Source organism: Stegostoma tigrinum, chromosome 8 (genome assembly GCF_030684315.1).
Source record: "Stegostoma tigrinum isolate sSteTig4 chromosome 8, sSteTig4.hap1, whole genome shotgun sequence".
Taxonomy (NCBI): domain Eukaryota; kingdom Metazoa; phylum Chordata; class Chondrichthyes; order Orectolobiformes; family Stegostomatidae; genus Stegostoma; species Stegostoma tigrinum.
Window position 1 is genome coordinate 49,461,753 of NC_081361.1, and position 26,219 is coordinate 49,487,971.

At 40.8% G+C, this 26,219-nt stretch overlaps 1 protein-coding gene across 6 annotated transcripts in view; it reads left to right on the forward strand.

The window, feature by feature from the left end:
- Positions 1-24,259, forward strand: part of raver2 (ribonucleoprotein, PTB-binding 2) — a 95,990-nt gene extending 71,731 nt beyond the window's left edge. For 3 of the 6 annotated variants that reach the window (XM_048538923.2, XM_048538927.2, XM_059647863.1), the window contains 3 exons: positions 12,909-13,022; positions 15,247-15,315; positions 18,877-24,259. In XM_048538923.2, coding sequence (XP_048394880.1) covers positions 12,909-13,022; positions 15,247-15,315; positions 18,877-19,023 — 330 coding nt within the window. In that variant the 3' untranslated portion in view covers positions 19,024-24,259. Of the gene's footprint in view, positions 1-12,905; positions 13,023-15,246; positions 15,316-18,876 lie in introns of all 6 variants that reach the window. The other 3 variants (XM_048538922.2, XM_048538925.2, XM_048538924.2) reach the window with 2 other exon arrangements.
- Positions 24,260-26,219: the final 1,960 nt, after the last annotated feature.

Sequence of the window (26,219 nt, forward strand, 5' to 3'; positions counted from 1 at the left end):
GGTTATATGTTTGGAGAAATCCAGAAAATCTGTTTGATTAAAAACTAATGTCAATGTATTTCTTGTCATAACATCACAAACAGTTCATTTTTGATTGACAAGTTGATTAGAAGTACTCAATAAAGATGAAACTCTCAGCAAAGGCTATCCAGTTAAAGGATAGCTTTGCACGTTTACTACTGTAAAAAATACAAAGCATTGATTAAATTTCAAAACTGCTTTCTCTATTCTGATCTCTTTGAATTTAAAAACATATCTTTTGAAAAGCAATTTTAAATGTTAAAAAGTAATTACTGAACTTTGGATCCTGTTGTGTGTTTTGATGGAAGCAATTTGGAGGGAAATTTACTATTTTGCAAATTGGCTGCGATTCTAAGGACTGAATGTAAAGGTGGAGAATTTTGAGGTACAGTATGACAATATTGTGGACCACTGTTAAACTTTAACAAGGAGTTTTGAATATGATTGCTGAATGAAGATCCAGGATTGGTCATGGGATTTGGATGTGATGGATGAATGGGGTTTAAAGAATTTTGTGAATTTTGGACATTTAGCAGTTAAGTGATTGCCGGTTTCATGGAGGACAGCCAACAAAAGTGTTGGAACAGTTCAGTTCTGTCGTAGTTGCAGTTTTAATAAAGGTTAGGATGTCACTGGAAGTCGCAAAGATCTGGAATGACTGAAATGGTAGAAATGACCTTCAGATCTCTGACCAATTCGATTATCATGACAGGTTTCCATTAAATGAAGTGGCAGGCATCTTATAGTCTTGTTCAACTTGAATGATTAGCTAAAGATAGACCTGGACATTATGGCAGACTTTTTGGCCAGATTGGGAATACAGAGATCATATTCAATGTCGAATTTTGAAAAATCTTCATCTAAATTTGGTCTCTTAGTTGCAAAATGACAGCCATACATCAAGGGCGGTAATGCGGAGACAGAGTTGAACATCCACTGTTAGGTAGAAGCTGACAAAGTAAATTTTAATTTGCTATAATCTTTAATTGTGGACTGGAATAAGAAAAGAACTGTTTTAAAAAGCAAGAATTGCTGCTTGTTTTGAAAGCAAGTAATTTGGCACTTGGTGCTTACAACATTTACAAAGCTGCTCGATCAAGCAGTAATTTGAAGTGTGTTTGCAGATAAACTGGAACTGAGGGGATGCATACAGTTGGAACTTTGACTGATGCATGTATCTGGTTTGTGGACTAGTAACCAGTTATTGATGACAAAGATCTTCTGCATTCTAACGGCTGTGGATCTCAGCTAGCTGGGCAATTTAGAGTTATGAATAAAATTCAGAGAAGTTTTAAGAATCATTTGAAGCCTGAACAAAACTAGTCTTATCTTTCCCATCTTACAGTAACTGAAGGACCTTTTGACAGGGCTCACTTACCAGCCCCAAGAAATCTGTATTTGTAAGGGGATTACAGTTTCAGTTAGTAAAGATTTGAGCCATCAACACACACAACTTTTACTAGTAGTGAGAATCTAGTTACTTGAAACGAGTAGTAACTTTTCAAGGACAGAAATCTGGTCTGTGCTGTACGGATCCACCTGCACATGGCAGCTAAATTGTGGAATTTTTTTGTGTGTGTAGTTAAGATCGTTAACTTTTGTGATAACCCCTAGAATAGTGGGGGTTGGTTTCCAGTGACGTGACAGACTGCAATTGTTCTTAAAGCATAATGATGTCAAATTAATTTTGGGGCTGTTAAGTACCCATGTCGCAGCAAGGCCATACTCAGAAGATTAAGTATTGCCGTTGCTTCCCTCGTAACCTCTGGATAGTGGCAATTTGCTAGACTGTTAATCCAAAGCTGCAGTAATTTTGATCTGGGTTCAAATAGCAAATAGTGAAATTCGTATTCATTAAAATATTGGAATTAGGAATCTAATGTAAAACTACTGTCAATTGTCAAAAACCCATCTCATTTTTTTAGTATTCTTTACTGGAGGAAACTGCTATCCCTGCTACTCCTGGCTTATGTGATTCTAGACCCATAGCAATGTGTTTGACTATTAACTGTTCTTTGTCTATCAATAAATTACCCAAATGCTGGCCTAGTCTGTGAATTATGCATCTTGTGATTGAATTAAAGAAAAAAGGAGATGCAGCTTTGGTTACTAACAATCATGTTTTTATAGCACTCTTCATGACCACTGGACATGTCAAATCACCTAAAATTTTTGAAGTATAACTGCTTTTGTAGCATAGAAAATTGGCAGGTACTTTGTGCACAGCAAGCTCCTGCAAATGCTGATGTGATAATTATCTGAACTGACTTGGTCCTGTTGATTAAGGGTTTGAATACTGTACAGACTGAACAGTATAAATATCCTTTGGGGACAAAAAACCATGGATTTTTTTTTTTACATTTACCTGATGCCTCATGCAAATTCCTGTGGCACTCCCCTTGTTCACAGTATGCCAACCTAGAAAATGCTCCTCTGCCTTTAACTCTGTTTCCTGTTCATTGGCCAATCCTCTGCTTGTCGCTACTCCTTTCAGGGGATGTGCTACTATTATGCTGCAATAATCTGTCTTTTGCCATCCTCTCGCCCATCGTGGCACCTCTAACATTCAGTATCTCACTACATTTAGATTGAATCATCTTCCTGCTATTGCCTACTTTTTCTTAGACAGATCTGTAACATTTTAGCTCTGATTAAACGGCTGAAATACTGTCAATTTTCTTTTCTGTATGTTACCTTTTTGGTTTTCTATTAGCTCAAGCAGTTTCAAGAGCCTCTTTACTCGTCTTATTCATTTCATGGCATTTTTGGTATATCTCAGCATCCATACTTCAAAAGACTCCATTTCTATCCTCAGATCTTACTGTCCAAGTTTCTATGACATACAGAAAAGCAGAATGTAGCATCTGCTGAGTTTTTTCCCTCTCTTATAAGCTTGCATTTTCTTGTTTACACATGCATCTTCACAACATTGCTTTCTAGCTATCTCTACCTTCTTTATAATTGCTGTGTCAGAGCTGTCATCTTCTGTTCGAATTTCTACTTCAACAGATAAACATCAGAATAAAGTAGATATATGACATGATCCACTTCAAACTCAACCTTGTTTCTTGTATATTACTTTCAGCTGCTATTCAGTATGAACATCAAAAAGGGTCAAACAATATATAGTCTTTCTTGATCTACAATATTCTTAAGGGCTTTCCTGGTTTTAAGTATCCTTGTTCCTATTTAATTATCCTGTGTTGCATTCCCCTTTTTATTTCTTGCTGCCACCCATATGGATTCTGTATTTTCCAATCTAAAATTGTTTATTAAATTTCATACTTGCATTAACAAACCTAACCCTTCACCTTTTTTTTCCCCTCCTTGTCTGTCCTTTCAGAAAGTGTCTCGCCCCTGAATATTTAGTTGTCAGTTCTGATATTCTTGTACCATCTGTATAATAGTTAAATGAACATGGCCATTCACCTCAATTTGTGCTGTTAACTTAAATATACGTAAATGAGTTAAGATCCATTTTCTTCCCTCTCTGACCCTATTTGCTTGCCTTTAATGCTTACTCTCTGCCACTTCCTGTCCCATTTTGGGTATCGTTATCTAAATAGCTGCCATGCAATGGTGCCTTTATCTTTTGCAAACCTACTAAATCTAGAACCACCAATACAACCTTAGCTGCTCACTGCCAGGACACTGGTCCCTGGACAGTTCATGTGAAGCTCATACCACTGGAACAGATCCCTCTACCAAGTTCTGGTGCTGGTTTCCCATTTCGCCAACACTTTTGAGAAACATGTTTAACTCTAACTGTTTTACCTCCAACAAATTGGCATAGGATAATCTAGAGACTATTACCTTGAAGGTTTGACTTTAGTTTCTAATGCAAATTCTTTCGAAAGAATCTCCTTCCTAGCCCTGTGGTTCCAACATTGACTGTGAGCTTCTTTTTCCTGAGGGTTGACCTTGTAAAGGTTTATTAAATCATGAGAGGCTTGGATAGGGTGAATAGACAAAGCCTTTTCCCCAGATAAGGGGTTTCAAATCTAGAGGGCATTGGTTTAAGCGGAGGGGGGAAAGATTTAAAAAGGACCTAAGGGACAACCTTTTCAGAGGCTGTGCGGGAATGAGCTGCCGGCGGAGGTGGTGGAGACGAGTACAATTACAACATTTGAAAGGCTTCTGGATGGGTATCTGAATAGGAAGGGTTTCAAGTGATATGGGCCAAACGCTGGCAAATCAGACCAGATTAATTTAAGCTATCTGGTCAGCATGAATAAGTTGGACTGAAGGGTTTGTTTCTGTGCTGTACATCTCTGACTCTCTGGCTGCTGAAAACTGGAACCCTCCCTGAGGGGCTGTCTTTAATCCTGGTACCGAGCAGGCAAATACTCTCTTTGAGACTAATGTTCAAGACTTCAGAGAACAAAATCTATCCCCTTAGTTATACAGTCCTCTTCGTCTAATACATTTCTGTTTCCTCCCCCAACTTGAATGGTAGCATGAGATAGAAAGAACTGCCGATGCTGGAGTCATAGATAACACAGTGCAGAGCTGGAGGAACACAGCAGGCCCTGCAGCATCGGAGGAGCAGGGAAGTTGACATTACGGTTCGGGACCCTTCAGAAATGGAGGAGAGGAAAGGGAGCTCAGAAATAGAGAGGAGCGGTGGGATGGTGATAGGTGAGTGCAGGTAGGGAGTGGTGGAGAATGGTCAGGGAGTTGGGAGGAGCGGATAGGTGGGAGAAAAGATTGACAGGTTGTGTCATGTCAGGAGTAGTGGATAAGAGGGAGGGGTTGGTCATGTGATGAGGCTGGGGTTGGGAAGATTTTGAAACTGGTAAAATCCACATAGGCCACTGGGCTATAGGCTCCCAAGGTGGAACCTGAGGTGCTGCTCCTCCAGTTTGCAGGTGGCGTCATTGTGACGGGGAGGAGGCCCAGGAGAGACAGGTCACCCAGGGAGAGGGAGGGGGGGGGGCGTTGAAATGGCTCATGACTGGAAGATGTTGTCGTTTGTCGTGAACGGAGCATAGGCGCTCTACAAAGCTGCGTCTGAGCCTCCACTTGGTCTCACCGATTGTAGAGCAGGCGACATCGGGAGCAGTGGATGCAATAGACCACAATGACAGATGTGCAGGTGAACCTGTGTCTGATGTGAAAGGTTTATTTGGTACCTTGAATGGAGGTGTAGGGGCAGGTATAGCACTTCCTGCAGTTGCAGGGAAAGTTGCCGGTGGGGGTTGGGGGCTAGTGGGGAGTGTGGAGCGGACAAGGGAGTCGTGGAGAGAGTGGTCCCGATGAAAGGCAGATAGGGGTGAGGAGGGAAATATATCTTCAGTTGTGGGGTCAGATTGTAGGTGGCGGAAGTGGCAGAGAATGATACGTTGGATACAGTGGGGTTGGGTGACAAAGTTGGATGATACATGAAGACGGGAGGGATTCTGTCTTTATTTTTGTTGGGGGTGGGATGTGAGGGCAGAGGTGTGGGAAATGCTCTAGACCGCATCTTTTGCGTTTTTGACCACCGAAGGGAATAGGCAGACAGTGCAGGGATCCCCTGTGGCCATTCCCCTCAATAATTAATGTACAGTTTTGGATACTGTTGGTGGGGTGGGGGGGTGGAATGAGCTACCGAGGGAAGGCCATAGCAGACATTTCTCTGGCACTGAGCCTGGCTTTTTGGCGCAGAAGGCAAGGAGGGAGAATAGGAGAGCAGTTGTCGTGGGGGATTCAATAGTAAGAGGCACTGGCAGGTGGTTCTGTGAATGTGAAGGAGACTGACGGATGGTATGTTGTTTCCTGCCTGCCAGGGTCTGTGATGTCTCTGATCATGTCTTCAAGATCCTTGAGAGAGGGTGAGCAACCGACAGTTATGGTACACATGGGTATCAATGACATAGGTAGAAAAAGGACTGAGAATGTGAAAAACGAGTTCAGGGACTTAGGTTGGAAGCTGAAGGCCAGGACAAACAGGGTAGTTGTCTCTGGATTACTACCAGTGCCACGTGATAATGAGGTAAGAAATAGGGAGTGTGCGCGGCTAAACATGCGGCCACTGGCCGGTGTAGGAGGGACGGCTCCCATTATGTGGATAATTGGAGCGCATTGGGGGAAGGTCGGACCTGTATGGTAAAGATGATTTGCACCTGAACCAGAAGGGCGCAAATGTCCTGGGAGGGAAGTTTGCTCGAGCTACATGTGATAGTATTAAACTAGATTGGCAGGTGGTGGGGAACCAGATTTGTAATTGAGGATGAGGTGTTCAGCCTTCCACCAGACGCAACAGGGAGTGAGGTTGTTAATAAGGAAATGCGATTGATGGAGTGTAATTGTGGACTGAAATGGTTTGAGGAGTGTGTACTTCAATGCTAGAAGTATCAGAAATAAGGTGGATGAAGTTAGAGCATGGGCCAGTACTTGGAACTATGATGTTGTGGCCATTGGGTAGTTCAGGGACAGGAGTGGTTGTTGGAAGTTCCTGGATTTTGATGCTCTAATAGAAATTGGGAGGGTGGTAAAAGAGGCAGGGGAGTGGCATTGCTAGTCAGGGCAAGTATAGCAGCTACTGAAAGGCAGTTTGAGAATGATATGTCTACAGAGTCAGTTGGGGTTGAGGTCAGGAACAAGAAAGGAGCAGTCACTTTGGGAGATGTTTATAGACCCCCTAACAGTTGAAGAGAAGTGGAGGAGCAGATTGGGAGGCACCTACTGGAAAGTTGCAGAAGACACAGGGTTGTAGTCATGGTTGACTTCAACTTTCTAAATATTGATTGGAAACATTTTAGTTGTTATAGTTTGGATGGAGCAGATTTTGTCCAGTGTGTTCAGGAAGGAAAGGATTCAAGACACAGTATGTAGATAGACCAACATGAGGAGAGGCCACTTTGGATTTGGTGCTTGGCAATGAACCGGACCAAGTGTTAGACCTGTTGGTAGGAGAGCATTTTGGCGGTAGTGATCATAACTCTTGTTACTTTTTAAATAATAGAAAAGGATAGGTATATACAGCAGGGGAAGGTTGATAAGTGGGGGAAGCGTACTTGCAATTCTGTTAGGCAAGAACTAGGTAACAAAATGGGAACAGATGCTGTTAGGGAAGAGCACTATTGAAATATGGAGATTGTTCAAGGAACGCATACTGCGTGTGCTCAGCATGTTTGTCCCTAGCAGGCAGGGAAGATGTGGTTGAGTGAGGGGGCCCCGGTTCTCCAGAGAGGTCGAGCGGCTGGTGAAGAGGAAGAAGGATTAATAGGGATGCATCTTAGCTGAAGAATGGGCTTAGCAAAGCTGTAAGGGAGCATGAGAAGACCTTGGCAGATAGGATCAAGGAAAACTCCAAGGCTTTTTACACGTACGTGAGGAATAAGAGAGCGGCCAGAGAAAAAGTAGGACTGATCAAGGATTGTAAAGTGAATTTGTGCATGAAGCCTAAAGAGATAGAAGAGGTTCTTAATGAATACTTTCATATTCCTAACTGAGAGGGACCTAGTTGTTGAGGAGGACAACATGAAGCAGGCTGGTATGCTAGAGGAGGTTGATGTTAGTAAGGAAAATGTACTAGGAATATTGAGGAACTTGAAGATAGATAAGTCCCCCGGGCTTGATGGGATTTATCCAAAGATTCTATGGGGAGCGAGGAATGAGATCGCTGGGCCCTTGGCGATGATCTTTTTGTCCTCACTTTCCACGGGTATAGTGCTGGAGGATTGGAGAGAGGCAAACGCCATACCCTTGTTCAAAAAAGGGAATAGACATAACCCCAGGAATTACAGGCCAGTTAGTCTTATGTCAGTGGTGGGCAAATTATTGGAAAGGCCTCAGAGATAGGATTTATGATCACTTGGACAGGCACAGTTTGATTTGTGATAGCATGGATTTGTGAGGGGTAGATCATGCCTCAAACCTTATTGAATTCTTTGAGGAGGTGGCCAAACACGTGGATGAAGGTAAAGCAGTGGATATGCTATATATGGATAAAAGTAAGGCATTTGATAAGGATCCCCACGGTAGTCACATGCAGAAGGTAAGCAGGCATGGGATAGGGGGAAATGAGGCAGATTAGATTCAAAATTGGCTGACCCTGAGACGACAAAGGGTGGTAGTGGACGGAAAATCTTCAACATGTTGCTCAGTTACGAGTGGTGTATCACAAGGATCTGTTCTGGGTCCTCTTCTATTTGTGATTTTTGTAAATGATTTGGATTTAGGAGTGGAAGGATGGATTAGTAAGTTTCTGAACGATATGAAGGTGGGTCGAGTTGTAGATAGTGCAGAGAGCTGTTCTCGGTTACAAAGGGACATTGATCGGATACAGAGCTGGGCTGGCAAGTGGCAGATGGAGTTTAACCCTGAAAAGTGTGAGGTGATTCATTTTGGAAGGACAAATTTGAAAGCAGAATACAGGGTTAGTGGAAAGATTCTTGGCAGTGTGGGGGAGCGGAGGGATCTCAGGGCTCATGGCCACAGTTTCCTGAAAGCTGCTACCCAGGCGGATGCAGTTGTTAAGAAGGCGTACGGTTTGTTAGCTTTGATTAATAGAGGGATAGAGTTCAAGAGCTGTTAAGTTATATGCTCCAGCTATACAAAAGCGTGGTTCGGGCACATCTGGAGTATTGTGACCAGTTCTGATCGCCTTATTACAGGGAAGATATGAAGCATTGGAAAAGGCGCAGAGGAGATTTGCCAGGATATTACATGGAATGGAGTGAAGGTTTTACAAGGAGAGGTTGAGAGAGCTAGGGCTTTTCTCTTTAGAATGATGAAGGATGAGAGATGACTTGATAACGGTGTACAAAATGATCTGAAGTATAGATAGAATAGACAGCCAGGGACTTTTTCCTAGGATGGACATAGCTATTATGAGGGGGCATAGTTTTAAATTGAGTGGAGTTAGATATAGGGGGGACGTCAGAGGTAGGTTCTTTACTCAGAATGCTAGGGGCGTGGAATGCCTTGCTGGAGAGGGTAGTGGAGTCAGCCTCATTAAGGGCATTTAAGCGTCTATTAGACAGGCATATGGATGATAGTATAAGGTAGGGTTGGAGGTTAGATAGAGCGGAGGGTTAGGGTAAAAGTTTGGCACAACATAATGGGCCAAAAGGCCTCTACTGTACTGTTCTATGCCCTATAAAGTTGTGGTCCTTGAAGTAAGAGAATGTTTGGGAGTGGAACACCCCATCGTGGGAGCAGATGTGGCAGAGGCGGACAGTTTGGGAGGAAGGGATCACATTCTTGCAGGAGGGTGGGTGAGGGGATGGGGTCAACTTCCGTTGTCAGCCTTGCTGCAGATCCTGCTCTTGAAACTTCAGCTTCCAAGAGCCTTTTATCTGTTTGACTGTTGCAAGGGCTGAGATTCCTCAAATGCTACCCACTGGGCTCTCATACCTGACTTGCAGTCACACTCTCCTGCCCCGACCAAATTCTGAATTCCTTAATCAGAAGTGTGATTGCTTCCTGGAACAAAGTATCCAAATGTCGTCTTCCCTCGTGTAGTGCAGTGTCTGCAGCTCAGGCTCCAACTCTTTAACAATGATCTGGAGCTTAATGAGTTGCAAGTGCTGACTACAAATATGTCATTCCAGATCACCTTGGCATTCAGCAGCTCTCACGTGCTGCAGCAGGAACGCATCACCTGTCCTGTCAGGTTACTGCCAGTTTTGTTTTTTGTACCTCTATCAATTTTCTCCTTAAAAATGTTTTAATTCAGGGGGACAAGTTTTGAGACCGCAACAATGAGGCTCAGTACTCATCAATTTTACTTGCCAATTAGCTGCTTTTTCTGCATTCATGTCCCATGGTTCACAAAGCTCCTCCGCTGGCCTTATTGCAGGTAGGCCTTTTAATCTGTGTCTTTTATCCTCTCCTCATTTCTCACTCAAAATATTCTGTTTTATAGCTTAGGAATTTAATATGACCTAATCATTTGAGATACTCCTCAATTAACCAGTTCAGAGCAAGAATCAATTTTTCGAGCGTATAAACATTTTCAGATGAAAGCAACCTCTTTCTTCTACTCCACTCAACGCCATGTCTTGTCAGAATGCAAGCCAGATTTTGTAAGTTTCGCTCCAAGATTCTGATTAAATCTCATGTCTGTACTGTCAGTTTCACATTTTGGTAACTTTTTTGTGATAAACGAGATCAAAATACTTAGTCTGAGACGTATGTAAATATGGTTTACTTGTAAATAACACCAAAAGAACTGCAGATGTTCTAAATCAGGAACAATAACAAAATTGCTGGAAAAGCTCAGCAGGTCTGGCAGCATCTGTGGAGGAGAAAAGAGAGTTAAGGTTTCTGGTCTAAGGTTTCCTCAGTTTTGAGGAACGGTCACCGGCCCTGAAACGTTAACTCTGTTTTCTCTTCCACAGATGCTGCCAGACCTGCTGAGCTTTTCCAACAACTTTGTTATTGTTTACTTCTAGATGTTTATCCAAGAGTGTTCTTAGGTTAAATGATCACCCTCTTGTTCCTACTCTAGGTTTAAATCTACACTCTTGTTCACCAATTTCTGCTTCTTCACAGAAAGTTAGTTTGCAGGTGCAGCAGGTAATAAGGAAAGAAAATGAAATTTGACATCAATTGCTCATGGTTAATGTATAGCAGTAGAGAGGTATTGTTTCAGCTGTACAAGGCCAGTGAGAATGTTCCTGGAATATTGTATGTAATTTTGATCCTCATACTTGAGAAGGGATATATTTGTATCGGAGGCAGTTTTCAGGAGGTTTACTAAATTGGATCCAAAAATAAGGGATTTATCTTTTGGAGAGAGATTGAGCAATTTAGGCCGATACTGCCTGAAATTTAGAAGCATGAATGGAGATAGAATTGTGGTATATAAGGTGCTAAAGGGGTTTCTTCATGTGGGATAATCTGGAATGAGAGGTCCCAGCATTATGAAAGTGGGTAGCAGACTGAAAGCGTAAGAGAAGTTACTTCTCTCAAAAGGTTGTGTATCTGTAGAATGCACTACTCCAGAAAGTCGTGGATGCTGGGACAGAGTACATTTCAAGGAGGCGATAGACAAATCTTTAATTGATAATAGGTCAAAGAGTAATGTGGAGTTGAGGCTGAGATGACATCAGTTATGATTATATTAAGTGGCACAGTTCGCTTGAACCTGAATTGCCTACTCCTGTTCCTAACTTGTTTCTTTCTGTTATAAAAGCAAATAGAAAAGTGTGAAAGGGTGTACAAGAGGCTGCAAAGGAAATGTTAACAAAATGAAAACAAGTGGAACAGTTGCTGGCAGCTGATATACCAGCAATTATAGAAAAAGGAGAGAAAATAAATAACTGCGCATGATTAAATTGAAACAAAAATAGACTGGCCAAAGAGAGACAATATGACAGATGTGTGCTGGCTTATTGGAGTTTAAACAAAATTAAATGTACATACCAGAAGATGAAGTCTTTATTAGATAAATGCATGCTGGAAAAGTTAAGATATTTCCCATTGCTTGAACTAATACATTTTGTCTAATTTTATTGTTACTGTGCAAGAAATTGCACAATTTCCCCAAATTGAGGGAAATTTACAAGATAGAGGCAATTGAAGAACCAGATTTTGGCTCTGATATGCCGATGGAGAAATGAGCATTTCTACAGTCCAGACGTGCCTTTTATATGCTGCTGCAAAGGGGCAATGATTTCAGGAATGACTATTTCTTCTGGCACCAGTTTTTCTAGGATGGGTCTCTGCTGTTTTGTAACCGGAGTCTCCACTGTAGAATTGACTAAAGGCAAATGAATGTTTTCTAGGCCATTATGATATCAGAGATTAAAAAATATTTTGCTTTGAAATTGAAGTGTGCAAGAAAAACCCCAGGAGTAAACTAAGTGACAACAGAACATCTAATAAGAGGCCAGAAATCTTCAGGTCTGCACCAAAATCCCTATTTCTGACTGACATCGGAGTAGAAGTTGACCACTTCTCTTTGGGAGTGGTTTCCCAGGTGAATTTACAGGCTATAGGAGCCTTTCCAGAAGAAAGATCGCAGTCCAGTGAAGCAACCAACGCAGGCTGGAACAGATGGAGTCAGTGCTGAGACCATGACCCCTTTTCAGGAATAGGTATTGTGTATTTTGGGGGTCTTGGAGCCACTTTGATAGCAAATGAGAGAAAGTGAGTAAAAGTAAATGAGGAGTAGTTGTTGGGTAGGGGATTAGAGTGGCAGATAACTGGGGCTGGGTGGGGTGGGCAGCCTAGTTTTGCTCTCTATTTTCTTTTTCCACCAGCTACGACTGTTATAACTGTTTGACATTACCCCCTCTTTTTGGCCCTGTTTTTTGTAATGTCTGTTGGATGCTTTTCGGTTTTCTAAAAACTGATATAAAATATTTGTTTAAAGTCTGTCACTTCTGTTTTCTAACATTAATTCCCTAGTCTTGGACTTTAAGTCACGATTTGACTGGTGACGTTTGCTGCATGCCGCCTTGCTTCACCTTTTACTTGTCTTAAACTGTGATCACTGCATTGCCACCACTACAGCATTCACTTAGCAATGTGGCAAATTGTAGGGGAAGGGGGTGAAAACACCCAGTTGCACAAAGTTTAAAGGTTTGAAAGAAGTTGTGGCAAACAGAATATCATCCTGTATCATACTATAAAAGTGATGATGAGATGCAGAGTGTATGTTTGACACCCTGCACTAGCGACCACATCGAAATTGATTCCCTGATACCCATCTTCACCTATTATTTAATCACTTTTGAAGATGGTGTTGGAGGGAATGGTATAGGGAGACATTGGATTTTTTGCCACTTTAAGCATGTGAAATATAAAATGTAATGTGTAGATGACTATTTGCCTGCTGAGAGTTACTGTTGTCAAGTATGGTGAAATGCTAGATTGAGATGCCTCAAAAAGCAACAGTTTCATTGAACCACATATTCCCAACACATAGTTAAGTTCTAACTTCCTTCCAGCAGACATCTGTAAATAGTAATGTGGACTACAGTATGGCAGTACAAGTGGTACCTTCGTATTATGCTGGAAGTCAAACCTATTTCCCTGGAAACATTCAAACAAGCCAAACCACCAAGGTAGGATGAATGAATACTGAAATGTTGAATTTGGTTTTGAATGATCTTGATGCTAAACTGGCAAGTGCTCCAGCGCGCTATTTCCTTGACACACTTTGGCCAAATTCAGTAGCAACAGGGGATAGGAAGACCAAAGTTGGGAGCTGCAGCAAAATCTAAAGAGGCAACAGAGGATCTACAAAATGAGTCAAATTATAGAGTCGTACAGCACAAAAACAGCCCCTCCATTCCAATTTGGCATGCCAACCAAGTTTCCCAAACTAAACTAGTCCCATTTGCCTGCATTTAGCCCCTACCCCCTCAACCTGTCCTATTCACGTACCTATTTAAATATCTTTTTAAGTTGCGATTGTACTCACCTCTGCCACTACTTTTGGCAGTGCTTTCCAGATATGAACCATCTTCTGAAAAAATTGTCCGTCATGTGCCTTTTTTAAGTCTTCCTCCTCTCGCCCTAAAAATGTGCCCTCAAGTTTTGAACTTCCTTACCCTGGGTGGGGGGTTTGAAAGAACCTTGGGCTATTCATCATATCCAGGCCCCTCATGATTTTATCAAAGGTCACCTGTCAACCACCTACATTCCAATGGAAAAAGACCCAGCCCGTCCAGTCTCTCCTTATCACTCGAACCCTCTAATTTTGGTAACATCCTTGTAAATCTTTTTTACATCCTGTCGAATTTAATAATGTTCTTCCTAAAGCATCGGGACCAGAAGTGGCCTCATCAACATCCTGTACAGTGGCAGCATGACATCCCAACTAATGTACTCCAGTAGTCTGACCAATGAAGGCATGTGTACCAAACACCACCTTTACTACCCTGTCTGCCTGTGATGCAACTTTGAAAGAATTATGTGCCTGAACCCCAAGGTCTCTTTGACAGCACTGCCCAGGGCCCTGCCATTAACTGTATAAGTCCTGCCCTTGTTTGACTCAACAAGATGCAACATCTCTCATTTATCAAACTCCATCAGCCACTACTTAGACCAATTGATCAAGCTCCCTTTGTAATCTCAGATAACCTTCTTCACTGTCCACTACACTGTCACTTCTGGTGTCATCCTCAAACTTGTTAACCATACTTCCTAAATTCTCATCCAAATCATTTATATAAGCGACAAACAACAGTGGACATAGCACTGATCCCTGTGGAATACTGCTGGCTACAGACTTGCAATCTGAAAAACAACCTGCCACCGCCACCCTCTGCCTCTTAACATCAAGCCAATTTTGTATTCATTTGGTAAGCTTTCCCAGAATTCCATGTGATCTAACTTTCCTAATTTGGTTTACTGTGCAGAACCTTGTCAAAGGGTTTACTAAAGCCCATGTAGAACGTGTAGGCCACCCTGCCCTGATTTATTGTCTTGGTTACATCTTCAAAAAATTCAATCATGTAGCAAGTTAAAATCAATATCGATACTAAACAGAACTCTTTTGAAATGCTTAACAGCAAAGACCTAGGTGGTCCATCCAGTTTTGCCGACACAATTGAGAGAACTGGAAATGGACCGTTAGGAGAGGGGTTAACTGGAAAATTCCTGCCTGATCCCCTGTGGCTCCTTAACTTTGCATAGAGGAGCTAAGAGTCTAATTGCTTGTGTTAGAAAGCTGTATTGAGGAGTTGGTGCCAAGATTGTCCCCTCACAGGGTGGTTCAGTGTGGAGTAATGAGTTTTAATCTGAAATCCTGCACTCCATGATCCACTTGACACTATTCTGCATCAAAATTTCCTTGAAGTATAGCGCTTCTAATAATTTGTGTAATGTGTTTTAAACTAATAATTAATGTTCTATGACCTTAAGAGTAAAAGTGACATCGAACATAACATTAAACTATCTGGACTGGCTGGCTCAACATTTTTTTCCAGTTCCTTCCTCTTCATCTGTGAAAATATCACCTAAAATACATATCCTCATTCAGTATCAAAGGATCAGAAACAATACTCAGTCTCATTGAGACTAAATTTGCTGTTGGCACTGCACCTGATTAAGATTTCAGTTTACTTCTCAGCTTTGCCTCTTGTCACATGTATTACCTGAAGTGAAACTGGTCCATGTCAACTAGTTCGATCGCTTATCTGCTGAATTAACTAATGTCAGCTAGGGCAGTAATATTCATCGTTGTCTAGCCACAGGATATACAAGTTTAGCCAAGTTTCTGAATCTAAATTTGATTAATTTATTTTCTCCTCATGGCGGTGACCACCTTGTGCTACATTGAAGCAGTCACTTGCTCCAGGGGCTGGAATCCTGGGTCCAGCACCAGTGGGAAACCCGGTGACTAATATCAAGGTATGTTCCAGATCCATTTTAGTTGACTAGTAAAAATCTGAAAATGTACTTTCCATTGTTGAATCGTTTTTTAAGCTATTTGCAGTGTTTGTGGCAACTCATTCAGATTTGCTGTGGAGGAATGGGTTGGAAGAGACTAGAATTGATTTTTCTTCTACAGTGTTAGAGATTGAGTAGCCTAAATCTCTGCTATTACCCCAACCCTGAGTGTAGTATATCGATCGATTTGTTGAATCCTCTGCCAAGACCATTGGCTTGAGTAGTGGAGGTGATGTATTTCCTAGAGTCTCACTCATTGCAGAACAGAAATAGGCCATTTGGTCCATCATACAGGTTTATAACTCCTCACCTGCCACTCTGACCCATTAAAAGGAACACACAAGTTTATTTCCAGAGTGGCAGAATTGACAAGTACAAAAATTGTGTTGAATTATTATATTGACTTCGATTGGATCAGAATTGTACAGCTTTGGTTGCCATATTTTAAAAATAGGAGTGAGACTTGGAAGAGGTTGTAGAATAGAATTTATAAAAAAAATTCAGAAATTAGAATACACCTATTCAGTCTGGATCTAATTTTTCCTGATGAGGGAATGCTGAGGGGTGACCAAGTAGGGCCCAGTAAGATTGAGAGGTTTTGACGTGTGTTCCCAATTGTTGGGATGAGCAGAACTGGAGGCCAGGAAAGACTTCTATTCATATAGCACTCTGTAATAATAAAATGCCTCATTGTTTTAATGTGTTTATAAATTTGGAATAAAAACACTGAAGTTTGAAGAGTCCTATCTCGCTCAGTGCCAACTGTTTCTTTCTCCACAGATGCAGGTAGACATGCTGAGTTTCTCCAGCATTTTCTGTTTTTATTTCAGATTCCCAGCATCTGCAGTATTTGCTTTTTTGAGTTCTAAATTTGGCTTGGTCAGAGACTTGGGCTTTAAGCAACATCCTAAAGAAGGGAAAAGAGGTGTAAAGTTCAAGGCCAGAATTTCACAGCTTGGCTCCTTGGAAGCTAAGCACATGGCCTCTAATCAAAACAATTGAAATTGAGACCCGAATTAGAGGAACAACAGATATCTTGACTTGGGGAACTGGAGGCTGTTAGGAATGGGAAGGAGAAAAATCAAGGATTTGAAAATCTGCATTTTAAAACTGACATACTCCTTACCTTGAGGCTACTGTAAGTTAGTGAAGAATGGATGATGGGTGAACAGAACTTAAATGTGTAAGGAAGTGGGCAGCAGAATTTTGGAAGATCGCAGGTTAGGCAGGGGGAATAGCCAGCAAAGCATATGCTAGAATTGTTGCCTCCTGTGGGCTAGTATGATTATTTATCTAATCAAGTTCTATCAGAGTGTTTGAATTTGTGATTTTCCTTGATTGGATTAATCCAGTCCTTAGGGGTAAATTTTTTTTTAAAAAAAGAGACATTGTAAAATTTTCTAAAGGAGGCCGTTGGATAGTGGATGTTAAATTAGGCAGATGTTAAAGTATATGGAAAAAAGGGCAGATAGTTCAAGAAGAATAAGGTAATAATTAACGGTAATTATTATCCAGCCTGAAATAGCTTGAGGTAAATGCAAAACAGCTATTTAAAGTAGTTAGTGTCTTTTAGGGCCATACAAGGATGAATCAGCATGTCTCTGGTCCTGTATGAGTGTACAACTTAACTTACTTCTGAGAAGTGAATTACATGAATAAATGATTAAAACTGAACTGTGTAACAGTTTTTAATAAAGTCGTAGACATGCTGGCCGAGCCAGTAGGTTTGGTTCCAAACGTTCGGTCACCCTGCTAGATAACATTTTGTCAGTTGTGCCTTCAGTGAAGTGTCAGTGTTCTGTCCCACTTGTTATTTATATGCCTCAGTTTGTTGGGGTGTTTGGTACCACTTCTGTTTCTCAGTGGTTCGTATACAAGGTCCAATTCAATGAGTTTGTTGATGGAGTTCCGGTTAGAATACCAGGCCTCGAGGAATTCACTGGCGTGTCTCTGTTGAACTTGCCTGATTATGGGTGCGTTATCCCAGTCGAATTGTGTCCCTCATTGTCTTTATGTAGTGAGACCAGTGAGAATGTGTCATCTCTCTTGGTGGTTAATGGTTGTTAATAATTGGATTCAGGATGAAAAGAGAAAGTGGTAACGAGACACAGGTCAATAGAAATGTGTTGAAATGTAGTTCCCGTTATTGACATTGAAAAGAGATTTGGCATGGGGTGTGTATTCTTAATATATCAACTAGATAGAAATAGGAAGGTTGGCGAACAGAAGGGCTAGAACATACTCGAGACATATAAATGTGGGTGCACAGGTAGTAGATGTCTTTTTGTGCAAAGAATGAAGTGGATTTTGGGATAATGATGAGTGTGAAAAGCAGACTGGCTTAACTGCTGAAATATGTAATTCCTTGTAGGTAAACCAACAAAAAATGGACAAAATTTTAGATGTTAAAGACTGAGTATGGGTTAAGTAATAGTAAAAAGGTGTACAAGCTGATAAACTAAGCCACAGTTGAATGCTGTGGGTCATTTTGTAGGAAACTGAAGAAAGATATTTTTAAAAATCGCTGTTTGAATAAAGTAACAGATTACTTAAATTTATGATCCTTCTTTTATGAATTAAGGTGTGATTTATTTTTTAATTTTTTTAATCATTTATTTTAAGCGTTTGGATTTTGAACTAATGGCATTGGTTTTGTCCTATTTATGTAGGGGCGAATGATTCAGTGTCAGTGGTTCTGGAGCCATGTTGTGTTTTGTAAACCAGCATGAGAGGTCAATGCATGATCAGGAATTGAATTGGACAGTGAAGTCAAAACTATAGATGCAATCAAGCCCGTCACACCCCTGCCTTGTCTCTTTCCTCCCTCCCTCCTTTCCCCGTGTTGTAACATAAGTGCAAAAATTGCAGCTTGGTTTGAGGCAGCTTGTTATGTCTGGCTTATCGATGAGACAGTTGTGAAGGTGGTATGGAGGTTAATGAACTGCAGTAAGTGTTAGAAATTTGAAGATTGTGTACTTTGAGGAGTAGGGTATTTGAGTCACAAAAGAAGGCTGCACCAATACCTTTCTGACACGCAACATTGAAATACATCATGTTGACAGACAATTTTGAAATGTATATCTTTCCTTTTTTCTATTCAGAGTGGTGATCAACTGTACTGCTGTTGAGTTAATTCAGCAGAGACTGGAACACTCAACTAAAACTTTGCAGCACTGTATGGCTCATTTTGCTGGTGAAATGCAATGTTATGCCATTAGAGAATATTCTGGTTTTCCATTAAAGGAATTGAGTGATTCTAGTAGCAATGACTGTGTTAAAAGAATTGGTAAATGCTAGAAATACTCTGCAGGATCTCTGGAGAAAAAAGCAGTTACTATAACTGTTCTCCTTAACCACAGATGTTGCCAGACCTGCTGAGCATTTCTAGCATTTCCTTGCTTTTATTCAATATTTCTAGCACCATGGTAATTTTTATACTGTTGTTTAATAGAAGCTAATTTCAAGGTACAATTTTTTTTTAAAAACCTGATCAGAGAATAAACTATTCATATTTTCCTTAAGTCTCCAGTGACTGGTCAGAAACGTGCATCTTCCTACCTCCTGCCTTCCCCTGAAGTGAGTCCAGATGGAGGCTACGTTGGGCAGCACTCGCAGGGCCTTGGTGGTCATTATGCTGATTCCTATTACAAAAAAAAGAGGATATTTTGACTTATTACTGTTATTTTTGCTGCTGTTTCCTTTTTTGCTTAATGCTAGAACATACTTTTAAATGTGAAACTGCCCTTTGCATTTTCTGTTGAGAAAAAGTTGATTTTTTTTTTAGAAAACCAAGTTTTTAAATGGTTTCCTTAAGTTTTTTTTTTAATGTTAAAGTAGGACTTTTAATCTGGTTCCCCTACTTGCCCCATTGCCCACATCCCTTCCCCCTCCCACCTTCACATTACCATGCATTTTGATTCATGCCTGCTAAAGGCAGTATTGACATCCCATTGTTTTGAAGGCAGCTGCACAATCTGGTTTCAAATTTTTATGGTTATGGCAGAGTGGGACCAGTTTTAACTTCTCTCGATCAGTCTTCATTGAATGTGCAAGAAGAATTGTAGAGTTTTTTGCTTAATCACACTTAAATGTTTCACATTAGGATGTATTAAGATTTTTGGTAGGAGGGAAGGAAGACGGTCCTGGGGAAAACATTGTGAATTACTTTCCCTCCCCCAGCTATCTTTCTCTTCAATAATTTCACATCAGGTACACCTCTATAGTTTAGTTATTGAATTGCACTTTTTACAGATTTGTTTGCATATGTGGAATGTTTTTAATGTATGTGGGAATTAGCTTTTTACCATGGATGAACCACTTGTCTGACTGCACTAACTGACATTTATTTGATGTAGTTGTCTTCATTTATTTACACAATGCAGTATGGCCTGCTCCCACTGACCAAAGCAAAAATGTTGGGTTTTTTGTGTGTAATACATCATATCACACTTAAAATTTAAAATACTTTGTTTTTTTGGCTGCTTTGATGGTTCTTGTTTTATTGATGGGATGATTATACTATGAAGTAATTTTTAATCTGATTCATGTATTTCTGTTTTGATTTAATATGGTATGTGAATTACAATTACTTGGGGGACTGTGGTGGTATAGTCCTAGTTTTAAAAAAAGTTTCTAACTTTTACCAGGGAAAAGCAGGAGTGCATTTCGCTACAATTGAATCATAAACTGTGGTTTACTTCCCTGTTTTCTTTTTGAATAGTAAACAAAGTAAAAGTCTTAATCGCTTTTCTGTTTTTCTTTGTCCTTTTTTTTAGATTTTTTTTTCCTTGCAAGATGAATTTTGTGATTTTAGTAGCTTTAGACTGAAAGCTGGTACTGACTCCAGCTACCCAAGGTATTATCTTTAATATTATAGTGCCACAACATAAATGGGGCAGCACTTGAGCTCATGAGGGTATCATGATTGAGCTGTTTGGGTTAATTTCTGTGGGGCTTTTGTGAAACAGACATGGTTATACTCAGGATTGCTTAATATTACTGGCTATTGTTCTGTTCCAGCAATGGATTATTATATCAATTAATACAAGTTAACAATGAGTTTTTTAAAAATTACGTTGCTACCTTAAATCTTTCACATCTAATGCCAGAAAAGTAGGAAGGAGATTGTAATGTGTTAAACTAATCTACTTTTTGTTAGGGTATTCCATAACACACACCTGAATCTGGGAAGACAGTTTTTTTTGTGTGTTTAGGGATTGAAGCAGGTAAACCCTGAGAGATTAGCAGTAGGTTCAATGTTTTGTTTTCCTGTATACGGTTGAATATAATCTCGAGAATGCTTTAAGTTTCAGTCTGGAACATACAAATTAAGGGCAGGAGTAGGCCATTTAAGCCCCTTCACCATTCAACAAGACCATGACTGACGTGACTAATCTAAGATCCACATTTCCAGTTAGCCCTGAACCTTCAAATCCCTTTACAAGAACTTGTATATCCTGCCTTAAAAATATTTAAGGACTTTGCTTCCACCATCTTTTCAAGAAGAGAACGTTCCAAAGACTGGCGGTCCTCCGAGGAAATAGATTTTGCCTAATTACCCTTTCAAAAAGGCAACCTGTGATTTTACTGTTGGATTTCCCCTATGAGGAAGAATCCTCTTCACATCTACCCTGTCAAGGTCCCCACAGATTTTTGACAATTCCATCAAGTTGTCTCTCTATTTTAAATTCTAATAGATTCAAACCTGTCCAACGTTTCCTTCTGAGACAACTCATCCATCCTAGTTATTAGTTTAGTATGCTTTCTCTGAAATACCTCCATTACTCTATATAGTACACAGATGCAGTCTGACCAATGCCCTGTATAACTGAAGGATAGTGTCCTATGTCTGCATTAATTTTGCTTCTCAATACAGTAAATACTCTCTATCCACAAGTTCTAGACACATGAATTTGCCTACCCGTGCCAAAAAGTAAGGAGAAACAAAATTCGACACCAACAGGAAAACTTGCAATTTTTAACTTATTTTAACCTGTATTTTTAATGGTCTTTGCAGTCACGAATGTCATCATTCACAGGAGTTCAGTAATGGAGCACTCACGCAGGTGGAGGAATGACTGTCGTTCTAGCGGCTTTCCTAATTGCTTGCTGTATCTTTGTGGAACTTTTGCACTTCGGGCTCAAGCACTCCCAGATGCCTCTGCATCTTGGATCTTTGAAATCTCTCTCCATTTAGACAGACAGTATGTTTCTTTATTTATCCTCCTTACTAAAATGACGTTTCACTTTTTTTTGCATTATCCTCCATTTGCCACATCTCTGCTGATTCACTTACCTTGTCAACATCTTTTTGTAACTCTCTTGTCCCTTTACTTGGTAATAAGTTACTCTCGTACCTGTTTGTCATCGGTAGATTCATCAGCTATGCTTTGTCGCTTCATTGAAGTCATTTTGAAGTCCCAGTACCGTGAGGCACACCACCCGGTGCATCCTGCCAAGCTGAGAGAAACCAGTTTACTCCCATTTGGCATCTGTTAGCCAGCCAATGTATTATCCTCCTCGCAGCATTAATTTTTCTTTTATCATAGTGTGTTTATTTGATTTGATAGTGGCACAGGCAGATGAATTCGACATGGACTGTTCGAGTTAGTACTCCAACTTTTGTGTTGCTGTGTACTAGTCCCTGCCCTTAATCAAGATAAAATAACTTAACTAGAATTCCATCCTGAATTTGAAGAGAATAGTGAATATCCAAGAAGAGCAATCTTATGCCAAGTGGCTAAATATTCTCTATTGTGTACAAATTTTATAGAGTCCATGATTGTCGCTGGGGCTGTTGAGACATTTAAAATTTCATAGCTGCGTGTGTAATTCTGTGTGCGCGTGTACACATTGGTGGACAGATTGCTGTCATGGGTGAGTGTTAGATCAGGCAGTATTAGCAAAAGATCATATTTGGGACCTATATTTCAGACACTGGCATGTTCTAGCTTGTGATGTTGGTGCTGATTTCAGGAATTTTGTTGGAGTGTAACTTGTAATGCCAAAGGGTGAGAATAAGCTGGAAGAGGTGCAGCTTAGCTTCAGAGGAAGGGATGAAGGATGTCTATCTTAATTTGTCTAGCATTCTTTCAAGGGGTATCAAAAGTTTCAAAAGGTCTTCCAGCTCATAGTTTTAGCAATATTCCTGGCTTAAGGAAAGTTGGTATATGACTCTCTCCCATCTTTATAAACCAATGTCATCTTTTGGCTCTGTGTTCACTACCTATGGCTCATTTAAACAGTCTGTAATAATGGTTAACAATTGGTAATTGGCAACTTGCTTTGATTACAGATTGCAGTTTGTCTCAGTATTCTGTTCAATAGATTATTAACAACAATGGAATGCAGTGACTGCAACAGAGACTCTGACCAATATTCAAAAGGATGTGGTTTGCAGGATCATCTACAGGTGGAATTTTATTAGCTCGAAGGAGAATGACTGGGATTTAAGATGGTGGTAAATGGCATGGAGCATGTTTTCACCAGTAGTCCCTATTCTTAGAGGCAGCAAGGCTGGTGTGTAAAGACATTTAAAAGGTGAAAAGTAAGTAATTGCGGTATTTAACATCCATTTAAATAGCCTTTTAAAATTCTGGGGGCCTAGCAAGGCAGCCAAAGTTCAGAGTACCACCAGTTATATGAAATTGGAAGGTCTGTCAGTAGGACGCCATTGAGAGGTGTGAGTAAACAGTTGTAGCGATCTGGAAACTAGCTTAGCAAGGAAGGCAAAGGCATTGGGTCTAATTTATAACTTGCCACACTTGCAGTGTAGGAATGGATGAGAGATCAAAAGATTGAGAGTGCAGTAATTTGAACAACTTCATTGCAGTTGGGCTATGCTGACCTCTACTGCGGCCATGCATCAGAGGTAGACTACAGTTACCAAGACCAGGGCTGAAAAATTCGAGGGGACCCTACAAGGGGGTATGAAGGAGGAGAGCACAGAGGGGTATTATCCATTGGGAGTGTAGTCAGGCTCAGCTTCCTGCAAATGTTGGATTAGAACTGTTGCTGAACACTGCCTGACAAAGGGAACTGGTCACTGAACTGTGTGTTATGGTGGAGGAGGAGCTGAGCTCTGAGGAAATGGTAAAGACCCGTTGCTGAATTTCAACAAAACAGGATTTCTAGGGGTCATCCTGAGATAGTTGTGAAACCTGTTTGCAGATCATTGTTGAATCAAAATGGTCAACATGGACATCTTTTGAATGTTGACCAAACTGGCATTTCTCACTAATCTAGCAAGGCACAGAGTTGTAAGGTTTAGGACTGCTGTTGAATTCTCCCAGGTAGAGTGATCATCAACTGCCATAAAGATTCCTGCAGAACAGGCACAAACATTGAACAAGTTTTATCCTTTCTGTTGCTAAATGTACAAGTGGTCTGTGACTATTGGTTCCTTCACATCTGTGTAGGATTCTGAAAAGCTGCCTTCACCGTACCAAGACATTCTCAGGTGGCTGTTTTATTTTTTTCTGACCTCATGGGTACCTTTTTGATCCATGACTGGATGATGAGGACTAGCGACTGAAAGCATGGCTCCTATGTGTTTCAAGTCACAGCAAAGAACTGTAGGCATTACGTTGTCACTGGACAATTCAAGCATAGTGCCGATACCTTGACAGATTTAGCATCCATTCCAGGAGTAACCAGAGAGGAGTCTCCTGGATGATTTTGACAGTTGTATCTGTAACTTTTCAGGGTACACCTGTGGAATTTGCTGACTTTGGACACCTGGTCCAAAGGTAAGTACATCCACAAACATCTCTGGCAAACTAATGTGTTGGATGTGTTTCTCCATGACAGCTACAACACTCCGTAGAGGGAGTTATTTGTATAAATTTAAGCCTGAGATTTGAAAATAACGGTGTGGAGCTGGAGGAACACAGAAGGCTAGGCAACATCAGAGGAGCAGGAAAGCTGACATTCCAGGTAGAGACCTGAATGGTCATGACCTGAAATGTCAGCTTTCCTGCTTGTCTGATGCTGCCTGGCCTGCTGTGTCCCTTCAGCTCCACATTGTGTTATCTCTGACTCCAGCATTGGCAGTGCTTACTCTCTTGAAGCCTGAGAATTGGCTGCATTTGTGGTTCTGACAGACCTCTTACCTTTTATGTGTGGGTGTAGATACCTTTTAGAAGTTCTGCCAGATGTTCCTATACCTCACACTGTAGAGCAAGCATCCGTAGCCATTGATGCCACAGACATGTTACCAGTCTGAAGCTCAGCATCGCCATGCCAACACCTGGTGCCCCCCTCCCCTCGAAAACAAAAGTCCATCAGTTCTCTAGGTACCCATAATTTGTACACCTCCACATAATCCAGTAAGCACAGCACTGACATGCTCAAATATGACCCCTTTGCTCCTTTTGTGCAGCTAACCTTATGTCAGTGGGGAGTGTGGGAGAATGCTATTTGCTGCACCCTCAGGTGGAAGGCTGTTCTTGGCCATTGGCCTTGTCATTCTCACCCACACTCTGGTGATGTCAATTCCAACATTTGCTGATGTTAAGAGAGATGGGTGGAACATAAGAGAAAGCTATTTGCCCCTCAAGCCTGCTCTGCCATTCAACATGATCATGACTGATCTGATTGTGATCTTGACTCAGTTTTTCCGTTTGGTGCACACAACCCTTGACACTCCTGTCTAACAAAAATCTGTCTAACTCACCATTGAATGAATTCAGTACCCCACCCTTCACTGTTTTTTGGGGAAGAGGACTCCACACAGCTACACAGAAATAAAAGCTGTCCTAATTTTAAATGGCAGAGCTGTTTATTCTTAATTTTGATTAAGAGTATATCACCCCCACAAACAGACATATATTATTGGCCCTATCAGAACCCTTGTGATCACGTTTCAACAAGATCACTTTTCTTTGTTTTCAACTGCAAAGACTTTAGGTGGAATCTGTTCAAGCTATCTTCATCAGCCTTTATCACAGGAATGAGTTGAGTAAACCTCCCCTGAACTGCTTCTAACGTATATTCTTTGATTAAACAAGGCAACTAAAATTGTACACAGTACTGCAGAAGTGGCCTTACCCTAGGCCCTGTATGTATGCAGTAAAATTTCCCCTTTTGCAGTAAATGATGATTTTCCATTTGCAGTCCCACTAATTTGAAGTATTTCAAACTGTCATTCATATTCCAGGATATGCAGATCCCACTGGTTCTGGAGTCTGTTTGTAACCTCTGCTTTATTTTTTGTTATTCTTGCCAAAGTGGGCACATGCACGTTTCCCACATTGGACGATGAAGTACAATGTTTTGTCCACCCATTTCATCTGTCTCTATACTGTTGCAGGCTGTCTACCTTCTCTTAACAACTTGCTTTCCTAATTGGTGTCATTGACAAATTTAGCAAATTTGATGTGTGTTGTAAATAGCTGGCACCCTAGCACTGATTCCTGTTGTACCCCACTAGTTGGTTTAAAAGCCCAATTTATGCCTGATATTTGTTTCCTGTTAGTGTAGGGGAAGGATTGGTAAGCTAAAGCTTTATCATTGTGTCTTCCACTTGGATTACTGCATGACCAATATGTTTGTGCTGTTGTTGATCTATTAGGTTAGTTACTGCCTTGGGCTCTTGTGCTGGTTCTCCATGTGATAGCTGATCCTACCCTCTCCTTTGAGAGGATGCCATATCTGGGACATGCCTCCAATTCTTGCTGTTTTTTTTGTACAGTAAGTACACGTTTTCCTGAATGTATGTGTGCACATTATTACTGGCCAACCGTATACATGCACCACAACTATGTTGGTAGCAGCCTGTCTCTTGTGCCAAAGGGGTGCTTTGTACATATAGCTATTCAGTACTGACTGTTGAAATCAGACTGCCCTCCACACTAAGGGTTCCATGG